A 27,373-nucleotide genomic window follows, 5' to 3' on the forward strand; every position below is an offset into this window, starting at 1 on the left:
AGGGCTTCTGTTACATCTAGACTTCAGGATCATGGGGGTGTTTCACGTAACCTTACAGAGGTGGATGCTAATATGCAACTAGATTATACTTTACATGCACACGTAGGTACTGCCCGGGCCTCACACGTGCCGGGCGCTGTAATGCCAGTCAGGATGAACCCAATTAATGACATAAGGGCCCAGCCACAGCAGCGGAAGGAGGTAGTGGGTAATGGGCATAGGGTAGATGAAGAGTTAGCAGGGAGTTTGGATATGCTATCTAGTCTCCACCTCCCCCACGAAGCTACACCGTACACTATTATCCTAGCGAATGTACCCCCACTTCCAGAAGGTACTCATGAACATTGGTCTAATCTTAAAAATAAAGCTCTTCACTGTCTAGGGAAAAAGACCAGCAATAGTAAGGCATTGTTTAATGAATTTAAAATGGTGAGGCGCATCAATTGGATTGGTCACTCACACAAGACCCTGGCGGGTGACTGTGTAGTATTGAGTTTTAGGTCACCGTCTTTTGTACAATACATCTTAGAGTTGGCTGCCACCATCCCCCCCTCCGTTGATGAGATATAAATGTTACCCCTGGGTTTTTTCCTATAAGCCTGGCAGGACCCCGCGTTTTAAGGAGACCTGGGTCCCCCATAGGGCTTTTAGCTTGGTTCACTCCATTCAGACCAGTAAACGTTTTGAGCTATTATCTACTCTAGAGGATAACGACTGACTGAGAGGAGATGTTATTCTCCCACGGGCTGAAGAATTAGGGTTCTGAAGATGATGGGTGGGTACCCGTAGCTCTTATAACGGGCTGGGTGGTGGTAGTAAATCTATACAGGTTATTGTTACTGGTATTGCAGGTATTACCTGTCAGAACCCATTCCAGCGAGTGATTCCTGCTGACCATGAGGCTAGCCCGGTAGCAAGCCCCCGTCCTACAAGTTCTTCTGAAACACTATCCTCGTGGAATATTGCTGGCTTGAAATCCAAGCTACTCTTACCAGACTGGGCAAGTTTTATAGAGAAAACGGATATATGGGCTTTTCAAGAAACTTGGGCAGTGGAAGGAACCTTTCACTTTGGCTATTAAAACTTTTTTAAACCAGCAGCTAGGGGACCAAGGGCAAGATCAGTTGGTGGGCTGACTATCTGGGTTCGCCAATGTGAGGGGTTAAGGGTGGATGAGGTTCCCATCAATAGCCCTGACATTATGGCGATCCGGGTTAGATCACCGAAGGGCCTTAACGTGCTTATATATTACGTCCATGCGAGGGGTCTTCCAGGTGGTAGGAGCTCCCATACTGTTTTAATCCTCGAAGGTCATCTTAATCTGGAGGAGGAAGTTACTTATCGGATTATTGCAGGTGACTTCAATACATGCTTTGAGCCCCTGGACCCGGATGATGGTAAGCTCACGAAGCTGAGATAATGATACTTTATTTGATTTTTAAAAAATCATAAAAGGGTGGGCTTACCACCATGCAAACAGCATATACATCATAAAAAACAACACAACATCAACTTTAAATCGAGTTAAAAACTGATATCATAAAATATGCAAATTTAACGGGGAAAAAGATCTAAAGGAAAAAAAATGAAAGGAATGGGGTGAATTCGATCTGGGTACACAATATTTTTAACTCATGATAAAAAGGAGAGAAATAAAAAGTGTGGGAAAATAACGGTAGTTCAAACAGGGGGCATGTTATTTTTAACTCGTGGTGCAAAAAGACATCCGTTTGGAAATGAGGGGAAGAGAGAGAAGAGTCCGTAGCCGTCCGAGGCCTGGCCTATTGTCCAGAGACCTCTTTGGTTGCCGCCCTGTTTTCCAGCTCTATGGCGGCGAGGTTCAAAAATGTTATGGTTTTGCAGGAGAGTTCTATCCAAGATCCACTTAGGCATCTTATCACCGCCGCCCTGCAAGTTCTCACCTGGGCTTCTCTTAGAAGTGTTCGAAGAAGCGTTTTTCTAAGATTCTGAAGTGCCGGGCATATGCATATAAGGTGCAGCAAAGATTCTGCACCGTTGCCACAGAGGCGGCAGTCGGGAGTTGCTCACCGAAGCTGAGGATGCACTGTGGGGAATTCCACAGCTGGACTTAAAGCCTATAGGGAAATGGTCCATGGCTACTCTGCAATTGAAGGGGTTGTCTGGATTAGGGTATGAGGGCGGTCAACTGCAGGACACAGTCCGATATGTTTGGGGAGCAAACATTTAACAATGGTAGATTTGGTAGCCGTATTGACTACATCATAGTTAATGTGGAGATGTGGCCGGATATTTTAGATATGGTGGTTGTGAGTAGGCCGGAAAGCGATCACAACCCCTTGATTCTGTCAGTTAATGATAGTAGTTTTAGTAGTCTAACCGCATGTGAAGCTAAAATAGCTCAGGCGAGGGTAATTACCAATGACCAAAGAAGGGTTCGGTGGCCTAAGTTAGCCACTAATGAAAGGATCCGGGCCGATATTCGGCACATGGTCTCAAGCTCCTTGTGTAAACTTCATAGATGTGAGTCACAAGAGGTCCTTAATGATAAATAGTTGGGCATCCATAGTGATCTTTTTTTGGGGCTCAAAAAGTATTTCATTAAAAATCTTCCATGTACCAAAGATAAAGTGCTGAGGCCTAGCACATGGTATAATAACAACTGTAGGCAGGCCCAACAAGCCTGGTGGTAGCTATTAAATCTAGATCATCTGACACTATCAAGAGATGCAGGGCTATTTATAAATCAGCGCAGATTGATGCCAAGAAAACGTGGTAGTGAAGACCGCTAGATGGAATTGCTACAGTCATGTGATGGTCGTAACATGACCCACTTTTGGCATTTACTTAAGTGGGGGAAGTGCCCGCAAGTATTGACACCCACCAACCATGTTGAGCCACAGCATTGGGTAACTTATTTTGAAAACCAATTTAAGATCCTGGATGGGAACGCCAAGATTGTTTTGCCCCCCAGATGTGATGCTCCGTTGGTATTTGCACATAGTGAGGTCGAGTCTGTGCTGAAAATGATTTCGAGTGGAAAAGCTCCTGGGCCTGACTGCATTCCTGCAGACCTATTTAAGTATGAGCATGCAATATGGGTCCCATATATCACTGTATTAGCAAATGCCCTAGCTAGTGGCGCATCTGTTCCAGATTCTTGGTTCGGAGCAGAGATATTACCGATCTTTAAGAAAGGCGATTGCTCTGCTCCGTCCAATTACCGACCGATAAGCCTAATCGATGCTGTGCAGAAAATAATTGCACGCCTAGTACGTGGGAAAATACAGTGCTGGATGACCGAAGCTGATATCTTATCTCCTCTTCAGGCGGGCTTTCGGTCACATATAGGGACCCTGGATCAGGCATTTAGATTCGTGCTATTGTATTGGAAGGATGTGTTCCTAGGAGGGGGCATGCTTTTTGCAGCCTTTGTTGATCTAAGATACGCTTTTGATCTAGTGCCAAGGGAAAAACTATGGGAAGTACTTTTGGAGCAGGGGATGCCTAATGAATTGGTTGAAATTTTGTTCAAACTCCACGAACGTACCTATGCTCAGGTCCGCTGGGGTAAACCAGAGGAGGTAACCGATAGGTTTGAGGTGTGCAAAGGAGTCAGACAGGGGTGTGTGCTGGCACCCACCCTGTTTTCTTTATTTATTAACAGGGTGGTCCAGTACTTTGCTAACTACCCGACTGATGCACCAACACTTGCTGTCATGAAAGTCCCACTGCTCATGTTCGCGGACGACACCCTGCTCATATCTAAGACGAGACGGGGATTACAACTGGCACTGTCTCGCTTTGAGGTGTTTTGCCGCGAACATGAGTTGGATGTCAACGTGGGGAAAACCAAGTTGATGGTGCTCCATGGGTCAAGGCCGGTTGGTGCAAGGGTCCACATGGGAGGTGACCCTCTGGAGCAGACACCTGTTTTTACGTATTTGGGTGTCACTTATAGTGATAAAATGAGTTGGAAGCCCCAAATCGACATGCTAGCTTTAAAACACACCCAACTAGGTGGTGCTCTGATTAACACCTTCAGCGCGGCGTGAATTTTCGCGCTGTGCTGAAGGTTCTAAAAAACAGGCGTGGTTGTGAAGGAACGGTTCCGTCATAAGCACAGCCCAACAGGCGCTCATGACGGAACCGCTCCGTCATGAGCGTCAAAGGGGTTAAAGAGCATAGGCAGTCCTTAACTAAGCCAATTGCCCCACTTGTTAAAATCTATTGCTCTAAAATTTTGCCCGCAATTTTGTATGGTGCCGAATTGTGGGGCTTCAGTAATCTGTCCCCACTTACTATTGCACAGAATACATTTTTGAGATCGGCTTTAGGCTTGCCCGTATCTTCCCCCTGCATTCCCCTACTGTTAGATCTTGGTTGCCAGGCAGTTGAGGATGTGGCACGCTACAGACCTCTGGCGTTTTGGCGACGTCTTTGGACTACACCGGAACTTTCTTAATATGCCAAAGCCTTGATGGAAGTCAAAGGGCTGGGTGGTTCCCATAAGATCTCCTGGCTGGCTGAATTCAAGTTATTACTGACAGACATGGGAATGGGGGAACTTTGGTCTAATCCGGATACAGATGTGTTCCCATCCAAAATGATCTATAGTGCTGTGTATTGGGACATGATTAAAACCAAGAGGTACTCTTCCCAAGTAGGTAGTTCCTTGACCGCAACCTTCCTTGATACTAAGGACGAACCCTGCCTGGAAGAGTACTGGGATACTATTACGAAGCCTCTAGACCGCAAATTGTATCATAAGCTCAGAGTAGGCACACTACCACTACAATGGTTATCTAGTAGTTGGAATCCTGCTGGCAGTGATAAGTGTGTATTTTGCTTAGATTACATTGAAACCATTGATAATTTTTTATTTGCTTGCCTCGCGTACCAACAAACTAGGCGCGTATGGTTAAAACCTGTTTGTATGCTTATGGGAACAAGATCAGCACATTTTGCAAGCAGAATATTGAAAAATGATACCACTAACCCAGTTGTAATTGGTGTAGCAAAGTTTTTGAGTTGGGCATGGGTCCTTCGGATCAAAAAGGGCGGGGCTTAGTCAGTAGGATTGATCGACTCTATGGTTACCAGAAGTAGGAACTATAGTTGGGCACCACTACAGGACTTGCGACCCCTCATTGAGATTCTAAATTAGAGATATTTTAGCTATGTCTAAGTCTATTGCCTATTTGCACATTTAATTCTATTTTAGCATTTTTTTATTATTTAAGTACCTGTGTACTCATGGATTTTAGAATGAATCTAATTTTATAGCTTGTATATGATGAATTTTATCCTGTATGGATTTTGTATTACTGTTTTAGATTGTCTTTTATCATGAAGAATCGCAATAAAGACTTATTGACTGACTGATAGCATGCATGAACATCAACTCCATTGTTAGATTGTTTCTTTCGCCGACTGGTTCCGATGTACTTTCTCTCACTAGGGTTCAAGGTCCTTTCATGCTCCCTTCGGTTCGCCAGTAGATACCTTTCTCAATGGTATTGTTTTGATCACGTAATCCTCCTTGCATTTCGAGCAAAATAACATTATGCGCGTCTGGTTCTTAGACTCGCATCTAGGGTCTTCGGGCCACGTCTGGCTGGGCCTTTTCCACTTTAACAGCTCTTTCAGAAAAATGAATTGCTAATGGGGCGTACTCTGTTCGGTTTCTGTCCCAATTGTCATTCTAACTACCCTCACGCTGACCTTCACTTGGTCTGTAATTTATATCTTTAGCCCGAACATTGACACCTGTGATGCCTGGAGATCATTCTGATCCAATTAGAAATGCAGCACAGGCAAGGCACCCAACATATTTGGCCGACACTTTGAGGAAGAAGAGAAAGCTTCAGCAGCCCAAGAAAAATCTATCTTGATCCACAAGACCAATTCCGAATCCGAGGCCAAGCAGCACCCAGTTATCCTACAATCTTTGGAGAGGCTTTGGACCGTGAGCGCACCTGTCCCGATCCAAAGCCCAAAAAATCAGCTTCAACCGATGAAACTGCTTACGGGCCACCACTGCACAAAAGCCATGACGCACACCGAAATGCGGATTTGAACGTCCCGCCGTCGGGTTTGACACGGAAACGTTGGCCCACAGCAGGGGCCTCCACCTGATCTGCTGGATCCCCAACACATCGGACCTTAGGTTCGGTTTCGAAACCTAAAGGCAGTGACCACACCTGCACCAAAATAGAAACATCTGCTACTGCCAAAATAATACACCTTCGGGCCGATAACTCCACGAGAGCCCATTCTTGAAAACTATGCAGGAACGGCTTGATCTGAGGCAGAAGACTTTACAAAGTCAGACCAGAACTAAAAAAAAAATAACTTTCAACCTGCAACTCCTCAACCTTCAAAGAGGCAGTTACCTTTTAAAGAGGATATTAACCCCTTCCATGCTGGTGACGAACCCCAGCCGTCATGCACTACGGTGCTCGTGTGCTGATGACGGCTGGGGTTCGTCATGGCCCGCCCGTGTTCGGCCGGCAGCCGCACACGGGAAAAAAAGCGGCCGCATCGAAGGGGTTAAGGCTCCAGTTCCAATTCCTAAAAAGAAGAAAATCGACATTGCCACTTGCTATTTACAGATTCCTCTACCTATCCCTCTAATTCCATCAACAACCTCTTCCCCCACGCACTCCACCACCCACTTCACATCAATCTGAAGGTGCTATTTCTCACCACATCCACCAATATTCAATGACGATGATAATAAAGAAAAGGACACAGAGCCCAGGGACCCATCGGACGCCTATGATATACAGCCACAAGGGGACACCGGTCCAGACTTTCATCCTACATGGCCATCCCCACCAGATGATGCTTCGGCTTCTCAGGACTTAATTGCCAGAGCTGCAACATACCACCAGGTTCCACTACATAAAGACCGTATATAGGATGACTTCCACTTTGAGACCCTCACTACTGCTCAACGAGTATCTAAGTATTTACCAATGCGCAAAGGAGTACTTGATCATGCTAACAAAATTTTTAAAGACCAAGTTAAAGCACGTATCATCACACCAAGAGTTGATAAAATAATAGGCAACACCATCTGACCATATATTATATTTAATTTATTTTATTTTTTATATTTTTTTTTTACTGGAATTTGAAATTTACCAGTGCCATGAGCCCAACCTCTGTCTGTTATCTGGATTTGGAGGTGTTTATAGACAACAATACCCTCCAAGCTAGATTATACAGAAAACCCACAGCGGGTAACGCTGTTTTGCATGCAGCAAGTCACCACCCCAGGAGTCTGGTACGAAATTTTCCCTATGGTGAATTTCTACGCCTGAAGCATAATAACTGCTCAGCGGAGGAAGACTACCAAAGAGCTAGGAGAGAGGCTAACACCAGATTCAAAACAAGGGGATATTCGAAAAACATCTTAAAAGAGGCTGCAGACAAGGTAACTGAAGTCAATAGGAGGGACCTTCTGGTAGTGAAATCTGTAATTAAAAGAGAAGAACCTATCCACCCCCGTCTGATAAGGAGTCAAAACGTATTGACGCCTCCTGGGAACGAATTGCAGACCAATCCGCTAATTACTGGCGGATTGCAAACATCAGGCGCTTTTAACACGCTACGACAGGCACACTGGCATGAAAAGGAGGTATGAAATTGTTAATGAAGGGAAGTTAATTGCGAACAATACCATCAAGTCGCTAGATTTTGCAGACACTCCATCAAGAGGCATAAATACTAGTATTTTCCTCCCTATACATGCTTGGCTCGTGTCTCAGGTTTTAAACCTGAAGTGCAGCAAGCAATACTCAATCTCCCATTTGACAAAGAGTACCTCTTCGGCCCACAAGTAGATGCATGGGCATGTGAGCTCTGGGCAGTCCTGTAATATAAGTCAAGGTCTGGGACGTAGAGGCCCCCCATGGAATTTGGTAGAGTGAGTGTTTACCACTAAACTCTTGGTTGTTTACCAGCCCAAGCTAGTTTAATCAAAAGCAACCTAATAGTGACAAACATGTGTGCCGGGAGAAGCATGGAAATATTTTGGCAGAGAAATATGAATCTGGGAAGGATTATCATTTTCATCAGTGAGATCCGCCCAATCAGGGAGAGTAAAAGACACTCAATTGATGGACGGAATGCAGAACAAATCAAAACATTCACCCCAGTCAAGAGATGTGGGTTAAATTCATCATTCTTTTGCTCACCATGCCACCCCAGTTTAGACCTGGCCATATCCAAATCAGTCTTGACCCTGTGCCTCATGGGAACAGTCCAGCCCGAACTGCCAATCCAGGTTCTCCCTGGACCGGAAACAAGCATCCTAGGACCGGTTTCGGGGTTTCACCCCTCTTCAGCCAGGATAGCTTGATTCCAGTGGCACAGTTAGCCCAGGACCCACGTCTGGGAATACCTGGCGTACTTAGGGCGAGAAAGCAAAAGACACACAATTGATGGGACGGAATGCAGAACAAATCAAAACATTCACCCCCAATCAAGAGATCTGGGTTAAATCCATCATTCTTTTGCTCACCATGCCACCCCAGTTTAGACCTGGCCAGGCAGTTCAGGCTGGACTGTTCCCATTGGGCGCAGGCTCAAGACTGATTTGCATATGGCTGGGTCCAAAATGGAATGGCATGGTGAGCAAAAAAACGATGGATTTAGGCCCAGATATCTGTCCTGGGGTGAATGTATGACATTGTTCTGCATTCTGTCCATCAATAGTTCTTTTTGAAATTGTCACCCCGAGTGGGACGGGTATGCTCAGATTTGGGTCCCGTGCTCTCCATGCCACTGGAATCAAGCTATCCTGGCTGAAGATGGGTGAAACCTGGCCGCCTAGTGCCGCTGAGGGTGCAACAACAGTGCATAACTTCCACAGTCGATTACTTACCTGTGAACTGATAATCTGTTTTCCTCCATAGGATAACATTGACAATTTTCTTCCAAAAAGTTTTCAAGTGTGGAGTTTTGAAATCTAAAAATATTGTTCAAAAATCGCACAAATAACCAAAACTTATTTACTTACCTGTTTAGAGGAAATGTCCCAGTAAGAAAAGTAATGTACAAAGTAACTTGCCTGTAATTTACTGAAAAAGCCTATTCATTTCAATGTACTGTATTTGCGAAGTGTTGCAACCTACTGCATCCCCTGTAAATCAAACAAAGTACAATTTCTATTGCATTTTCAAACTGTTCTATATCCAGTAACTTATTACTGAAAAGTATTTCATGTTTACCTGTGCCAGGCTTGCTTTGTTCCAAAAATAAAACAATATATATTTTTATACAAACACAATTGGCCTGGAGTTCAGTTATTGAGTGTGTGCATTGATTTGCTGACTGTGTACATCAAATGCTTAACACTGTCCTCTGATACTGCCTTACTGCTCAACCACTCTACTATAAATACAGAGTAAGTTCTATCTAACTTTAACCTCTACCTACCTCTGGGATCACCTGGACTCAATACACACTATACCTCATTTTGGTGTAGTATATATAGAGCCAGTTTCCTACAGGGAGCTAACCGGTTGGCAATTATTTTGGCAAAGAGTTTTGTGTCCACATTCAATAGGGATAGGGGTCTGTTGGATGCGCAGTCATTCGGGCGTTTCCCGAGGTTGAGAAGAGTGACAGTTATAGCGTCTCACATCGATGGGGGCATGATTTGGTTTTCAACCATCTCCTCGAATAGAGTAACTAGATGAGATATAAGTAGCTCTTGATAAGCTTTGTAGAAAGCAACTGCTAGGCCCTGAATGCCACGCACGGTCGCATTTTCTTCAGCGCATCTCAAATTTCTCTGGGGTCCAGTGGGTCCATGAGATGTTCTGTGTGTGAGTAACGAAGACATATCATCTGGATATGTTCCAAGTAGTCTTTTGTTGCTTTATCATCTTGTGTTATCCGAGACCTATATTAGTCTGCATAGTAATTACTGAATCTTTGAACAATTCCAATCATGTTGTGAACCAGGCTGCCATCATAATTTTTAATTTCAATAATCATGCCAGCCTCCCTTTTTGGGCGCTGTAAACTTACGAGCCATCCCCGTATATTTGTACAGTAGCATATTTGCCTAGGTGTTTAACCTCACTGTCTGTAGTTTCATGGTACTCCTCAAGGGGTTGTTTAATGTCATCTTACCATTTGGCATCACCGGTCCTTATGTGTGAGTGTTCTAGTTGAGCTATTTCTTTATCTAATCTTGAGAGCCTGTCTCGGATGGAGTGTAGTACCCCTGCATGCTTAGATATAGCCACCCCCCCCCTTATGTACACTTTGAACGCTTCCCAAATTGTCGAGAATGTAGTGACTGATTCTACATGGTCTTCAAAGTAGCTCTCTATGGATGTTACAATTTCTGCACAGAATACTGGATCCAGTAGGGAAAAGAGGGGAAACCTCCATGTAAAAGCGTCGAAGCGGTCTGCGCACATTTCCAAATCTAATATAACAAGATAATGATCGGAGTACGTCCTTGGGAGTGGCTCAGAACAGGTCACCTGGGAGTAGGCTTCTAGATATCAACCAGTAATCAATCCTGGTATGTGTGTCATGTGGTGCTGAATAGTGTTTGAATCCTGAGGTGGTATTGGTGCTCGGTCTCCAAACATCTAACAATCCCAACTGATCCATAATATCTGTATTGCCCCTGCTGCCGCGGCAGGTCGCCTGGCCGGACCCTTGGATCGGTCACAAGTAGGATCTAATATGCAGTCCAAGTCCCCACACCAGATTTGTGGAGGGTCGGTACTATGAGTAAGCAAGATGCCACTGCATGATGAAACTGCGGGTCGTCATGATTGGGGCCATAGATCTTCACTAGTCTAGCATTGAACCCATCTTCATAGCATCTGGTGATGACAAACCTCCCGTTTCCTGCAATGTGATGCCTGATTTAGGGTTCACCTATATAAAGACACCCCTGTCGTGGGAAGTGACGCCCACAGCACAGAATTTTCCTTGTAGTCGTCTCAGGGTTAACATGTGATTGTTAGGGACTAAATGCGTCTCCTAAATCATTGCCACATCAACCTGATGTCTTAAGTATGCCACCACCTTACGTAGTTTTCTATGGTCGTTCAGACCTCTGACATTCCACGTCTAGAGCCTGTTACCAACTGTGGTCATTCTATTTGTAGATTTGTGACACTTTTCCTGTGTGTATAGTGTACTGCTATTCTAATCTTTGGAACACGTACCCTACGAAGTTGGATAGGAACATTTTCCCCTAACAACCCCCCACCCACGCTATGCCATCTCCACCAAGCATAGTCGGCCATTTACTCGACCCCCCCGCAGCCCCCCCCCCCCTCCCTCCACCCCTCCCACGTAAACCACACACACCGCTAGGGCAGTAAAACAATCAATAACAGTAACACAGTGTAGGTAAAACACAGGGGCTGATGTTGCCGACATTATAACTTGCTCCTAGTAAGGCCAAGCCTGTGTCATAAGGCATTAAATGTGCTTCCCTCACTTATAACATACTGTTTCTTGCGTTCCTCCTCCTTGTTGGCCTGTTACCCCCCACATCCCCCCTCCCCACCCCCAGCAAACATTCTGCATGCTCTTTGATTCTACTGTGTAAGCAAGCGGATGTCGGAGAAATGACCTTTGTTCCTCAGGTATATATGCATTACAGATACTAATTTGTCAGTGTCTCTTGAGTTGCAAGATTGTGGTCAATAAGCCAATAAGAAAAAAAATAAAAATAAAACGAAAGGTAATCCTACTTTGCTTGACAATGAGTGTTACCTTGATCTACGGAGGCAGTTCGTCCCCATCACTCATCTGACACAGCTCCTCTTCTACAATATCAGTGAACCAATTATGGGGCACTCCCTCCTGGCCCTCTTATAATATAGTGGGAGACATTATTCACTGTTCCTCTGAATCTGGAGCGTTGTTTTCCTTCACAGCTTGGGATTCTGTTGCTTTCTTCTTTTTCAGTGAAAATATGCGCTTTCCCATCAGCGTGTATCTTCATTTTTGCAGGGTACATCATGTTGTAGTCTAGGTTAAGATCACAAAACGTCAGTTTTATCAGTAGAAATTGGCGTTGTGCTTCCCTGTACCTGCTGCGTGAAGTCTGGGTAGAGGGAAATGTCCATACCCTCATATCTCAGGGATTGTAGTTCTCTGGCCCTCCGGTGGGCCGCATCTCAGTCCCTGTGCGATGATGGGGCGCAGGAGGGGGCACCCGGCCCTGGTCTGGGGGCCAAGGAACGAGGTGCGTGCTGTACAATAAAAATGTCTGAAAAAGTGTCCCTGCCCGGAAGAGTTACCAGCAATTTCTCGACATAGAGCTCCATGTTTGGAACATTTGTGGGTTCCAACTATGCGTACGCTTCTGTTTTAGCTTGCACATTGTGTAGACGTTTGTCTATTTTCGTGAGCAAATTGGAATTTAGCTCATCTTCTGTGCCGAAACCCTTTTCTTGACTGTGTCCAGGCATTCTGTGTGCTTGTCCAGGTGTTCAGACATTGTCTATTTAGGAATGTAAGGGCATCAATGTTCGAGGCATGTGAGCTGCTGAATTCATATCTGTGCATAGATCGCCGCCTAGTGTTGGGTCCGGATGATTGCACATTGTTGTCCTGGAAGAGTCTTCTATCACAAGATAGGTGGCTCCTCCCCTGGACTACAGTGTGCATGGGCAGATTGTTTTTTTCCGCCATTGGGTTTGGATGTATATTTGTTAACTCAAGTTCGGAATCGATAGAAAACGTTATACTTGGCCAAAAGGGCTCTAGGTATCGTCGGTATTGTCTTTGCGATCGCTGCCGAGTACTCGTTCCAGCTCAATGTTCGAGCCGGACGTCAAGAAGAGCCGCGTGGCTTTTCAGCACTAAAGGCCCGGCGTTACCTATTATGGAACGGAGCCCATTCAAGAGATGTCCCGTTTGCAACTCCCAAGTATCTTCACATCGATGTCCACCCGGTGTGCAACAAGTGCCTGTCTCCGGATCATGATGAAGCCAGCTGTATGGCTTGTTCGCGGTTCCGATCAAAGAAAACACTTCGCCTTCGACGCGCAGCTCGGAAGGAAGCCCAGCAGACGGCACCTGACCCGGTGAACATCTTCGATGCGCCGCCGCTGAGCGGGTCAATCAGGGGCTCTCTGGGGTGCCGCCCGATCGATCCAAGGGTCCTCACGGCTTCCCTTGGTCTAGCTCTCACCGTCCTCTCGGCTCAGTCAGATGCTCTCGGTGCGGAGAGGAGGCCCCCACCATTGCCTCCGTCCCCAGTATGACCAGGGGCTGTACTGCTCCACTCTTGGTCGGGATCGAGGGAAAGTATCTCATCGTCTGCCCCAGCGTCGTCGTTTTTGATCGGAATTTGAGCAAATTTCGTTAACTGGGGTAGGTTTGTGCCCCGAGAAGGGGTAGAGGGGAAGAATTAGTTCTTAGGGAAGCAGAATTGTTAAGGATCAGTTGCTGCGCGTGTGGAGCTACTCTGAAACAAGGCCATCTTTGGGACATGCCAGCTCTGCCCCCAGGCTCAGCTTCTCTAGGTATTCAATTTTATGTGAAGTCTGTTCCGTCCCATTGCCTTTCCTGCCTGCAGTTTGTGAATTGCCGTCTCAATCTCAGCCAGCTCAATCTCTGCTTATAAGTAACTTCTGTCCTCTCTGGGCAGCCTTGGCTGTCATGTATCACGAAGGAACTCCACTGCTTCCACTGCGTTGCTTATTATGGCTGACCAATAAAACTGAGTATAGTAAGCGGAAAACTCTTTTGCAAAATTCTCGCTTCCTCTAATGGCGGTACCTGCTATATTCCTGACTTCCAAGACTCATTTTCCAGACTGGTCTCGCTTATGGAGCCAGGCCTGAAGTCTCCCAGCCCTGCTCCCGACATTGTATAAGCTATAAAGGGAGGCTTTGGGCTCTGTATGCTGCACACTCTTCGTTAGTTACAAGATCCCTATATTTCTGCTGCATCAGTCAATTAAGTATCCGGGTGTCAAGCCCCAGTCCAGAGCAGTACCTCCAGTTCCTGGATCTTCCACCCCAAATATTTTTTTCCTTCTGCTCTCCCACTATCAGGGATTTTGATTTTAACCTGACGACTGTTGTGTTCGAGGCATGTGGACTGCTGAATTCATATCTGTGCATAGATCGCCGCCTAGTGTTGGGTCCGGATGATTGCACATTGTTGTCGTGGAAGAGTCTTCGAAGTAGCACGAGATAGGTGGCTCCTCCCCTGGACTACAGTGCACATGGGCATCCTCTCCATCTTCAGATTGTTTTTTTCCGCCATTGGGTTTGGATGTACTTTCTTGACTCAAGTTCGGAATCGATATAAATTCTTTTTGCAAAAGGGCCTTCGGGCGTCGGTATTGTCTCTCGTTCGGTGCCTAGTATTCGATCCAGTTCTTCAAACAGGACGTCGATGGCCGTTTGCCTTTTTCGACACCAAAGGCCCCAACAACGATCGACGATGGAACGGAGCCCGTTCAAGAGATGCCCCGTCTGCAACTCCAAATACCCTCACATTGATGTGCACCCAGTGTGCAATAAATGACTATCTCCGGACCACGACGAGGCCAGCTGCATGGCCTGTTCCAAGTTCCGGTCCAAAAAGACGCTTCGGCTTCGACGCGCCGCACGACAGTCGGCACAGAAAACGGCGCCCGACCCGGAGAACATCTTCGAAGACGTTGAGGGCGTCGATGTAAAGGATCCTGACCCGCAGTCGGACCACAACTCTAACTACGATGTGGACGAGGAAGAAGACTACGTCCATGAGGAAGACGTCGTCGAGGTAGGAGACGACGCAGAGGCCATCGGAGCCGTCGATGACTACTCGAGCGATGAGCAAGGCCCACCCGCAGTCGCGGGGCCCAAAACTGACACTGTACTCTATACGGCTCAGGTGTCGGGGCATCGCCGGAAGGCCTTAGCCAAGATCTTAACCCACATTCTATAGCCCTGGGTCAAGGCCCGTCTAAGAATACTTCTAAAGAGCCATTGGTCGATCAACCAATCTCAGTGGCGAAATCGAAACCGAAACCGACGGATGCAAAATCGAAACCGAAACTGCTAAAAACAGTACTTGGATCGACGGTCTCGGATCAGTCTGCTCCGATAAAATCTAAAAGTGTCATCAATTCTTCGTGGTCTCAAGAGGGCGTCGACCCGAAGAGCGGGGCGCCGAAGCCTGTCTCTACAGTCAAGCACGTCGCATTGGCGCAGTCGACGTCAACGTCCAAACATGGCGACACTGGCAAAGGACTCAAGGCTAAAAGGACTGTCGATCCGAAGCTTACAGCCTCCAAGCCAATGTTGAGCAAGGCCTTCGAGTCGAAAAGCAAACCCGACCCGAAAGAGCATGTCGTGTCGAAGCAAAAAGGCGTACCTGCTGCGCACCAGGAGTTCGAGTCGACACAAGGCCGCAAGCCAGCTGGTGATCAGACAGTCGGTCGGATCGAAGACAGCGCCACCCTCGAAGGTCGGTTCGTCTCCAATGCTTGCGCCACCAATTAAATTCGGACTACCCCCGACCGCTCGACCCAAAGCGTTCGAGCCACAGAAGAGCACCGACACGTCCAAAAAGGTGTCGGTGGTTTCAAGGTCTCAGTCCATTCAGGAAAATGTAGTGTTCCAGTCACCCTCCTATGACGCTACCTAATGCATCTTCTGCTACAATGGCCAGAAAGAGCCTGCATTGGCTTCCTATACAACAGAGGATCTCTTTTAAGATCCTGTGCCTGGCCTATAGAGCGCTCGCAGCTGGTCCTCTGGACCCCCTGTGTTCCTTGTTAACGCGCCATGTGCCTAGTAGAACCCTCAGATCTTCAGAGATGAATCTTCCTCGTGTTAGGAAGGTCCGTTGGGGTAGCAGGGCTTTTTCCATCGTTGCCCCTAGGTTGTGGAACTCTCTCCCATTGGAGATTAAGGCCCAACCGTCTCTGTCCCTTTTTAAAAAAGTGCTCAAAACTTGGTGTTTTATCAAGGCCTACCATTGAGAGGGTATCTTTGCTCCAGCTAGCTTATTTTGGTTAGGCGCCTTGACGCCCAGTGGGCTTAGTTGCGCTATATAAATCTTTTTTCATTTCATTTTTCATTTCATGACAATCAGTCGAAGCTGTTCATCGACTCGGATTCTGGCAGACTCACCATCCACAAAAGGAAAATCGCTCCAGAATACCCTTTAAAGTCATACAAAATCCTATGAAAAGGAAAAGGGATTCTGCCACCTCACCAGTTCTCTTTGAACCTGTGGAGTCCTATGCCCAAGACTATGCTTCATTTACTTATCCTGCTGACACAGATCAGGAGGACCCTCAAACCTGGATTGACCCTGATGAGCCTCACACCACGCCTGACACTCAGTCCTACACTGTCAAGACCTCGCCTACTGAAGATACGGCAGCGTTCAACGCATTGATTGAAAGGGCAGCCAATAACCATGGCGTGGAAATGCACGCTGACCCAGTGGAGGAAGACTTTCTGTTTGATACTTTTTCAACTTCAGAAAGATCGGTAAAAACATTGCCTATGCTAAAAGGTGACCTGAAACATGCTACTGACATTTTCAAGGAAACCACAAGGGCAGGGGTTGTAAACCCAAGGATTGAGAGGAAATACCGGCCTGCTCCTGTGGACCCTACGTATATCAGGTGCCAACTCCCATTGGACTCCTTAGTGGTGGTTAATGCTCGCAAGAGAGTAAACTCTCAAACAAGTGGTGATGCTCCTCCTCTGGACAAAGAATCCAAAATCTTGGAAGCTTCTGGCAAACGTGTAGCGGCTCAAGCGGCTAATATTTGGAGGATCTCAAATACACAGGCCCTATTAGCCAGATATGATAGGGCTCACTACGACACGTTAGAGCAGCTACTACAACACCTGCCTGATGCTTATAAAGAGGGGGCAGAAATGCTGATACAGGAGGGGAAGTTAATTTCCAATGCATCCATCAAGTGTGCACTCGATGCAGCAGACACAGCAGCTAGGGCCATCAACACTAGTGTGATGCTAAGACGCCATGCCTGGCTCCGCATCTCTGGTTTTAAACCAGAGATACAAACAACTCTGCTCAATCAGCCGGTTAACCCTTTTTGGTCCTGATGTAGACACGACCCTTGAAAAGATTAAAAAAGACACTGAGACAGCAAAATCCATGGGGGCTCTGCAGTCGCAACAGTTCAGGGGCGGTTCCTTTCGTCGCTCCGGTAACAGGGGAGCCTCTAGAGGTCAAGCATCACAGCAAGCCCAATACAACAAGGGGAGCACACAGGCCACCTATATCAAGAACAACAGGGGTGGATATCGTGGCAACAGCACCAAGGGCAGAGGACGTGGAAATAATAATGTCAGATCCTCCGCCACCAAAAAACAGTGACGCCTTGTCACTGCCCCCAGACCATATAACACCGGTCGGGGGAAGACTTCAGCAGTTCCTGCCAGTCTGGGAAGGCATTACCACAGACAGGTGGGTAAGACAACTTATACAATACAGCTATTGTCTGGAACTAACCTCCACTCCACCCAACATACCCCCAAGGCACCGTCCTATGTCCGCAGAGCACATGCACTTATTGCAGCAAGAGGTACTCTGCATGCTGCAAAAAGGGGCCATAGAACTCGTGCCTTTAGAACAGCAGGGTACAGGGGTGTACTCACTGTACGTCTTAATCCCAAAAAAGGACAGGTCTCTCCGGCCCATTCTAGACCTCAGACCGTTGAACCAGTACATCTTGTCAGAACACTTTCACATGCTCACTTTACAGCAGGTTCTACCATTGCTCAGTCAGGGAGACTTCCTAGCAACCCTGGACCTAAAGGATGCATATTTCCACATCCCCATTCACCCAGGACACAGGAAATATCTCAGGTTCACCATAAACAACCAGCATTACCAGTTCAAGGTCCTGCCTTTCGGGGTCACTACTGCCCCCTGGGTGTTCACCAAGTGCTTGGCGACAGTGGCTGCGCACCTTCGGAGCCAACACATCCATGTATATCCTTATCTGGACGACTGGCTTGTCCAAGCAAAGTCAGCCCAACAGTGTGCCAGCCACATGTCCCGCACAATTCACCTCCTACACAGTCTGGGATTTTCACTAAATTATCCAAAATCACACCTCCAACCCGCACATGTGCAACAGTACCTAGGTGCGACAATAGACACTCTGACAGCAACAGCGCAGCCAAACTCTGCCAGAGTCAACAGCATGCAATTGCTGATTCAGAAATTCAGGCCCCAACACTCACTCCCAGCGCAGGTATTTATGCAGCTGATAGGTATGATGGCCTCCTGCATCTTCATAGTCCCGCACGCGAGGCTACACACGCCCCCCCTTCAAGAGTGCTTAGCACGACAGTGGAACCAGGCTCATGGACATCTAAAAGACCTAGTGTTGGTGACCGGTCTTGCATACAACTCTCTGCATTGGTGGAACACACAAAACCTTTGCAGGGGACGACCGTTCCAAGAGCCTGTCCCACAAATAGTGCTAACAACGGACGCATCTCTCCAGTGCTGGGGAGCGCATGTCCTCCGTTATACCGTGTAGGGACTATGGACGACGCAGCAGCAAAAGATGCATATCAACCTGTTGGAGCTGATGGCAATCTTCATGGCAATGAAGGCATTCAAATTGCATTTGTGCAACAAAGTCGTGCTGATCCGGACGGACAACATGAATGCCATGTATTACATCTAGAAGCAGGGAGGCACACACTCTCCACAATTGTCTCATCTAGCCCAGATCATGTGGAAGTGGGCCATTCAGAGGAAGATGTTCCTCATGGCAGAGCATCTCCCAGGCAAAGACAACCAGATGGCGGACCTGCTCAGCAGGCACAGCCATCAGATGCACGAGTGGGAGATACACCCCTCGGTGCTCCAACCATATTTCCAGCTGTGGGGTCATCCAGAGATAGACCTATTCGCAACAAAGGAAAACGCAAAATGCCAAACCTTCGCCGCCAGGTTCCCACACCCGCAGTCTCGGGGCAATGCGATATGGATGAACTGGTCAGGCAAATTTGCGTACGCTTTTCCCCCCAGCTCCGCTCATTCCGCTAGTGGCACGCAAACTGCGGCAACACTTAATGACGCTCATCCTAGTTGCTCCAACGTGGGCAAGGCAGGCGTGGTACACCACGTTCCTGGAACTTTCAGTGGTGCCTCACCAACGTCTTAGCCTCACTCCCAGTCTCCTCACTCAGAGCCATGGAGACATTCAGCACCCAGATCCACAACAGTTGAGCCTTGCAATATGGCTCCTGAGGTCATAGAGTTTGGCTACCTCAACTTGCCCCCTGATTGTATGAACATCATCAAGGAGGCCAGAAGACCTACGACCAGGGCATACTAAGCGGCCAAATGGAAGCAATTTGTCATTTACTGTTCCAATAATGACATAAATCCGCTGGATGCATCCACGCAAAACATTATCTGTTATTTGCTGCATCTATACAGATGCAATCTGGCATATAGTTCCATCCGGATACATCTGGCTGCCATGGCAGCTTATCTTCAAAACAGACAGCATCTTTCTCTTTTCAGGGTGCCAGCCATTAAAGCTTTTATGGAGTGACTCAAGAGTGATTCCTCCCAGACACCCCCCTTCACCTGTCTGGAATCTGAACGTGGTTCTCACCAGATTAATGGGACCACCCTTTGAACCTCTTCACTCTTGTGAGATACAGTTTCTGACATGGAAAGTGGTTTTTCTAGTAGCAATCACATCGCAAAGAAGAGTTAGTGAGCTTCATGCACTAACTATTCAAGAGCCTTTCATGCATGTTCATGCTAATAGGTTAGTGCTGCGTACCAACCCTAAATTCATGCCTAAGGTGGTGTCGCAGTTCCACATTAACCAAACCATAGAGCTGCCCGTTTTCTTCCCCAATCCAGATTCAGTGGCAGAACGAGCACTGCACACTTTAGATGTTAAAAGAGCTCTCCTGTATTACGTTGACAGGACAAAAGATTTCAGGAAAACTAAGCAACTGTTTGTTGCCTTCTCTCCACAACACAAAGGCAACCCCATTTCCAAATCAGGTATAGCCAGATGGATTTTTAAGTGCATACAGATATGTTATAAAAAGGCTAAATGCACGTTAACAGTTCCCCCGCGAGCGCATTCCACACGCAAGTTAGGGGCATCCATGCCTTTCCTGGGTAACATTCCTCTAGAGGATATATGTAGAGCAGCCACATGGACCACCATACATACATTTACCAAACACTACTGCGTAGATGTACACTCCAAAAAGCAAGCTACTGTAGGACAGGCTGTTCTCAAAACTCTTTTTAAGACTGCTGCAGCTGGCGCGTGCAACCACCGCTAAGGAGGTAACTGCTATTTATTCTATGCACAGATATGAATTCAGCAGCCCACATGCCTCGAACGGAATATGCTTCTTACCAGTATGCATCTGTTCTTGGCATGTAAGGCTGCTGACATTCATATCGCCCGCCCTCCTCCCCGGTGCCTGTCGCAGCTGCAGCACTCAGAATCATTCTCAGGCATGGTCATCACTTACTGTATTACACTCCATCTCTGCCACAATGGCGAAAAACAATCTGAAGATGGAGAGGATGCCCATGCGCACTGTAGTCCAGGGGAGGAGCCACCTATCTAGTGATACTTCGAAGACTCTTCCAGGACAACAATGTGCAATCATCCGGACCCAACACTAGGCGGCGATTTATGCACAGATATGAATGTCAGCAGCCCTACATGCCAAGAACAGATGCATACTGGTAAGTAGCATATTCCATATGCCTCCCATAGCGTGAGGACTAACTCCACTAAGTCCTCATTTTCGGTAAAATAGTGGTCAGTGAATTGGCAGTGCCCCTCTCTGATTTTTCAGGTCTTAAGGAACCAAGGGTTTACTGGCCATACCCTCTCCTCTCCACCCGTCTCGGCCTCTTCTGTACCACTGCCCACAGCGGCGAATGATTTGACGTACACCTGGCTAGGTGTTATACCTCCGAGTAGAAGTGAACCTGTGCGTGGCATGTGAGAAGACAGTCAATTCTGTAGAACCTTTTGTGTGACCCTGAATAGTATACATACTCAAAGTCTTGAAGAGGGTTAAGCCTTTCCATTATGCTGCATTAATAGAGACCCCACCTCCGACAGGGTGAGGTCATGCAGTTTAGGTAGAAACATATATTGAGCATCTCTCCTCCCAGTGCCCGGAGAGAGCCAAGACCTATCCTGTGCATCTGTTCATGTTCGTTGGAGGATGAGGGAGTTCTCGTTTTGTCTAGTATGCCCCCCCCACCCCCCTGGACCCCATAGTGTATCATGCATGGGCTAGCATTTGTATCCCCTTCTATTTAAAGCTCTGTAGTTGTTGCCCTTCATGTGCTTTTCCTGGACCCACGCTATGTCTGGGGCATGAAGCACTGAAGCACCATCCCCCTCTTGATCTTGTTACCCTGCCCAATAACATTCCATGACAATATTCTCAGTGCTGTGGCACTAGTCATGATGAAGCTGTTCAGGTCCCCGGCAGGGGTACCTCATGATGGGCCATCACCCTCCAATACAATCGCCACATTAGTCGGCCATTACTCTCATATGCATTTCCTGGCAGTGAAGTAAAGTGACAGAAAAGTGAACTGAACCGTAAACCTACCCCTTGTGTCACTCCCCCTCCCTGCATAGTGAACTTTAACTCTATGGCCCCCACCTTTGTAGAGCTCCTGCCGCCCTTTGAAAAACATAGTCCAAACAAGTGCCACAGTCAGTGCCATTACAAAAACCTAGTTGGTCTCCCCCCAGATAAGCATAGTGCTGTTTCACTTTGTGAGTCGAGGCATCGTTTTATCAAACCAAGGTTCCGAAAGCACAGTGCCATTTAGCATAACTTGCACCCCCAAAATGGGTGCAAGCACCCCCAGGCTTTGGAGGAGACCCAACACCTGCAATGTCATGAAATGTCCTCATCTGGAGCAGAGCCACCCACTGCTTCCCCTAACTCACCAGAATTCTCAAGCGATGCCTTAATTTTCCTTCCTTTGGCCCCTGCTAGATCCGCCCATCAATGTTGGTGGCACTAGGTGGGTTTTGAACAATCCACTTTTGTTGTTGTTTCCCATTGCCCGGCCACTATCCCTGAAACCAATTCCAGGCCTCACTTGCTTAGACAAAATGCCACGTTTTGCCCTCTGCTACCACTCTGTTTCACTGGAAATGGCATCATGTACTTGAGATTTCTGTGTTGTAATATCTTTTTCATCTCATTAAAACTGCGCCTCAGTCTCTGTACTTGTAGTGTGAAGACTTTGCCTAGCAACCTACAGGATTGCGTCCCGATCTCGATGATTGAAGATACGGGCTATGATGTCCAAGGTGGAGCCCCCGACTGAGGCGGAAGGACCGGGGCCCTGTGTGCCCACTCCACTAAAGAAAAAGTTTGAGAGCCCCTTGGGTTTCAGAATGTTTATGATCAGGTCTTCCTGAAAAAGGACTCCACTCTTTCACTCTGACCTCTCTGGGACCCCAACCACTCTAATGTTGTACCTACTGGAACGCCCCTCTAAATTTTCCAGCTTGGCCCCCATTGCCTCTGAGTCTGCAAGCAAGCAGTGTACCTGTTCCCTAAGAGTCTTTTCCCCAGTGCGTAGCTTAGCCAGCTAAGCCTCATGTTCAGTGACACAATCAGCAATTTTTCGGACATCTATCTGAAGGAGCATGACCCCAGCCTGGGGTGCATATATTACTAAACCCGGAACTGGCATCAGTGTGGGTTTATTAATACAAGCTTTTTGATACTAAACATCCCCATTTATGGCGACACCATCATGTAGCTGGGGAACTTGTTTTCACCTGTGTCCAGCACACGGTTTTAAAATTGCATCCCTGATCACCCATACTAGCAGTAATTGAACTGACCAGTGCCGGGGCATATCTGCTCAGTCAGTTAGGCTCTCACATGTAGTGTAGTGCACCCTTCCATAGGGCTAAAGAGCCTGCTGTATGGGCGACTCACCTATTCTGCATGCAGTGTCTGCAGGAATGCCACACAGCCTGTGTTCCCTGTCATGTTTTCACTTTTGTCTGCACCAAGACGCAGTTTGCAGTGACAGTTTACATGATCTCGGTGACGGGTCCCTTAGGCTGGCACAATTTGTGCTGCTGCCCGTGGGGTCCCCCTTTAGTACCTCAGGCCCTAGGTAACTGGGGTGACGTTACTAGGGACTTACAGAGGATACTAAAGGTATCACCAGCTGAGGAAAGCAATTGTGCACTTTTGAGAAAAGGTTCTGGCATTAGGGGCCTGGTTAGCAGGGACGCAGTGCACGTCCACTCGAAATCGCATCAAACGCCAGGCAAAACGTGTGGGGGAGGGGGGCGGCTGTCAAAAAGGGCCCTTTCCTACAGCCTCTCAGTATCTTCAGACTCCCAGAGATACTGCTTGGGGATCCTGCCTGCCATTTAATCTCACCGTTGCTTGCCTAGGGCTGGATTATGCCTCAACGCATGCTTCTGTGGCCTCTCGTCTCTCCCCTGACCTCTGTATCCCCACAAGCTTCTCCATCCCTCTCGTCTTCTGTAACCTATTACTACAGTCTCTGGGCCTGCTGGGATCTTTCTGTTTCCCTCAGTGTGCGCTGGTGCTGCTGCAGCGGTTGATACTGTCCACTATGTCAGGCCAATGCTCAAAGGGGACCTCAGCCCTTCCAAGCCACTCTATCTGATCTCCGGTGGCGGCTGAAGAGTCCACACTGCATGGCTGTTAGGTACTCCCCCCCCACTTTCTCTCCTCACTACTCATGCCCCAGTGACCTCTCTGCTTTCCCTGAGGTGGCATACCCTACCCTGGTGTCTCCTACCTGTGAGACAGTCTCGCAAGTCGCCACCTCCTACAGGTACGTGCAACTACAAACCATCCGTGTCGCCGGAGGACTTCTTTCCAGCTGATCCCACCTCGTCATTGGCCAATCAGTGCAGACCCCATCTCAGCAGTCTCCCTCCGGCAGCACTGCAGGAATCCTTAACCTCAGCCGCGCTCTTCTGACCGTGGGACTACTTTGCCAGCAGCACAGCGAAGGCCTCACTGCGACCATCTCCTCCAGTTATGCCTTCGCGTTCTCACCTTGCTTTTCTCTCCGCACCATCCCACATACAAGTCTGGGAGAGGAACAGGTGTTAGATGGATTTAGGTATGAATGAAGGAGGATTTTATTTTTCAGAGATTGGAGCCGCTCTACCATGCGGCCATCTTGCTCTTCTGCTGGCCACACCCCCTAACAGTTGAAACATGCTCCTTTGTCTAAGGCTTGCTGCTCATAGCCAAAGCTGCCCAGGACTGAGCTGAAGGTTTGATGAACAAAGCCCAAGGTTCCTAAAGGAGTTGGTAAGTGTATTACATGGAGTGGTTGCACAACCACACCATATATTACTCACCATTTCCTCACAGTAACAAATACACTAGTCATTAAGGTCACTTGTACTTCATAGCAAATTGCCAGTGGACCTGAGAAGTCATCCTTATGTCTGCCAAATGTTTACGTCCTGAATGTTGATGTATCAGTACTAATATACCGTATTTTCCGGCGTATAAGACGACTTTTTAACCCCTTAAAATGTTTTCAAAAGTCGTGGGTCGTCTTATACGCCGGACACCAAATTTTCATGAGTGGAAGCAACGCTCCACCGACTTTGAATTTGCCCCCACGAACCCTCCAATATGACCTGGGCTCTTACTCGCGCGTTCACACTCCCTGTGCCGTAGCAGGACTTTATCCGAAGGTGTCTGCCCGCTTCACAATAGGACCGGTAATGATACATGAAGACAAGTACACGTTTACCGGTACATTAATCAAAAATTGCACATGATTTGATAATAGTGTACAGTTACTTACAGTCCCGTAGTGCTGGGAGAGGGTCTCACGGGGCATTTCGGTATTTTCTTCCTGCGTCTTGAGCCTAGAGACACAGCGGTATATGCGCTGATCTGGCGCCATAATCCTCACGTTCATCGGAAGTAGAGGAGCGTCACTAGCGCACGTCATCTACTCAGTTCATGGACATTGAAAGGGGACTGCAGAAGGTTCCAGCCGGCAAAACAGTACCGGAACATAATGTTTGGAAGTGTTGGAAGTGGGGGTAGTCTTATACAGCGAGTATAGGACGAAACCTACATTTCATCAAGAAAAGTAGGGGGTCGTCTTATACGCCGGGTCGTCTTATACGCCGGAAAATACGGTAATTGATATGGAATACCAACATTATAGGCAAAGACCCTCCACTCCATGTCTCCATTTTTAATTATTTCAGATTCATTCTGGATGATTCAAACGAGCATTACACAATTTGCAGATCTTTGTTTTAAGGTCACTGCTACTGTAAATCACTATTATTTAATCTTCAAGCTGTTGCTGGATATGTAAGCTAGAATCTGTTTTCCTGCAGCATTTTAGAGCACTTATCCGCTAGATCGGCCAAATTGTGTTCCTTTTCAGTTTTCACTTATGTAATCAAAGTGCCCATACAAATCTAGATCAGAACACTGCAGATGTTGACTTTTTTTGTTTGAAAACCTTCTAAAAAATGGATTTTCAAAATATATCTTTGTTCATAGGATTGTCTACCCGAAGAATCCACATTCCTGGAACCTGATGAGCCTGATAAAGTGGAAACAAACCTCCTTAAGGTATTGCTTTTAACTCTGACAGTTGCATAATTACATTTAAGCATTCTTTTGCCTCTTATTTGTTTTGACTATGCTGATTTTGAGGGAATTATATATCACTTTGGTTTGAAACACTTAATGTGTATTTATGCCTCTATATGCTTATGAAGAACATTTAGGACAAATAATTTGATATGACAACTTGTTTAGCATCAGGTGTCTTTAGACAATGCAATTTTGGGACTTAAACTTTAAATGAAAGGCTCTATGGGAGCTGCATGAAAAGCACAATTATATACTTAAGTGAATTAAATGTTGTTGTGCAGTGTAATTTTAGGGCTTTATCATGGACACTAAATGTAACTAACCTGTCTGTTCCTTGGTGAAAACCTAAAAGAAAGTAGTCATTCAGTGTAGGTCTGTCATTCATGATCTGCGTGCTGTGGTGCATTTTAATTCCTTCTACAGTGCATTTTAATACCTTCTATTAATTTATAAACGTAGTATGTATTTAAGAGCTTTCAAGCATGATGTAACCCAAATCAGTATCTTGGATGAATGCTGAATGAGTAAAACATGTGAAAGGTAAATTACACATAGGGGCTCTTCCCATGACTGCTCCACTTCCAGCTTGAAGTTCTATAGTGAGTCCAAGTCCAAATACAATCAGATAGATATGTGTAACTTCAGATGCATCACCGTATGTATATTCCCCAGGTGCAATATTAGATCCAGAAAACTCTAAATCAGTACTCCTGAGCAGAGCCATGCATCTGTGTCAGCGTTGTTCTCCTTTGGAAGTGATGGTTCTCTTTCATGGTATATTCATCAACAGTCATAAGCACACACACACACATATATATTCAGCCAAATAAATGTGTACACAGTACCTTCAAACATGCATATATACATGTATATACATAAACATGCAGCCTAAACATCATTTGAATAGGCTAAGATGGCAAAATTGCTTTGGATTTTTCATTTAAAATAAAATAACCTTATATAGCATTTCTGTAATAAAGAACATTTTCAAAAACAATTGAGGGAGGTAGAGCAAGTCCTTGGATTTGTGCTCCACAGGGATAGTTACATAAACAAAGTGAATCCAACAAGGGAAGGGGAAAGAGTGATCAATAGTTGTTGAAGCACTCAGAGTTTTGAAAGATACCCCTCACACACCAAAAGGCCCCTTGGTGTCATGCTTCATCATCGGGGTCTTCGCACCCCTCTATCGGGATGCGGCGTGCTGCGACCTACGACTACGCGGGAGCACTTGCGGTGTTGACTATGTGTGGTGTCCAGTGTGTGGGGTATATTAAGAGTGAGTGGGGGGTGTGTAGTGAAAAATATTAAAAAACACCTGGCACTAGAGTGTAAAAAGAAAGAAATTTTATTCTGAACTCTGGCTGGTACTGTTAAAAGAAGTGCAGGTCGAGGTCTAAGTTGTATAATGAACTAGACCTCTGGTGTGCGTTGTTGTCGACATGTTTCGGAGACAAGCTCCTTCCTCAGGACGGGGGCACAACCTCCCCTCCCTACTCACGTCTTGTTATTAAAAATAGTGTATTTACAGAAAAGTGAATTTATAATTATAGGCTAAGTGTGCCTACAGCGGTCTGCTACAACCACAATGACCTGTAGACAGACAAAAATCACAACTAATGGTTACCCATGTAGCGGGTAGTTCAAACAGGTGCAGTCACCAGGAACCATACCATTTGCTTATTTTATAAGCCTGTTAAAAACGGACTCACAACACATACAACATA

The 27,373-nt window shown here is 46.7% G+C and overlaps 1 protein-coding gene across 1 annotated transcript in view; it reads left to right on the forward strand.

Annotated features, from left to right (window-relative positions):
* The window catches only part of PAPOLA (poly(A) polymerase alpha), an 829,479-nt gene that overhangs the window by 611,995 nt on the left and 190,111 nt on the right, over positions 1–27,373 (forward strand). The window contains exon 20 of the mRNA XM_086937747.1: positions 25,551–25,622. Coding sequence (XP_086793873.1) covers positions 25,551–25,622 — 72 coding nt within the window. The remainder of the gene's footprint in view (positions 1–25,550; positions 25,623–27,373) is intronic.

Source organism: Lissotriton vulgaris, chromosome 9, assembly GCF_964263255.1.
Source record: "Lissotriton vulgaris chromosome 9, aLisVul1.2, whole genome shotgun sequence".
Taxonomy (NCBI): domain Eukaryota; kingdom Metazoa; phylum Chordata; class Amphibia; order Caudata; family Salamandridae; genus Lissotriton; species Lissotriton vulgaris.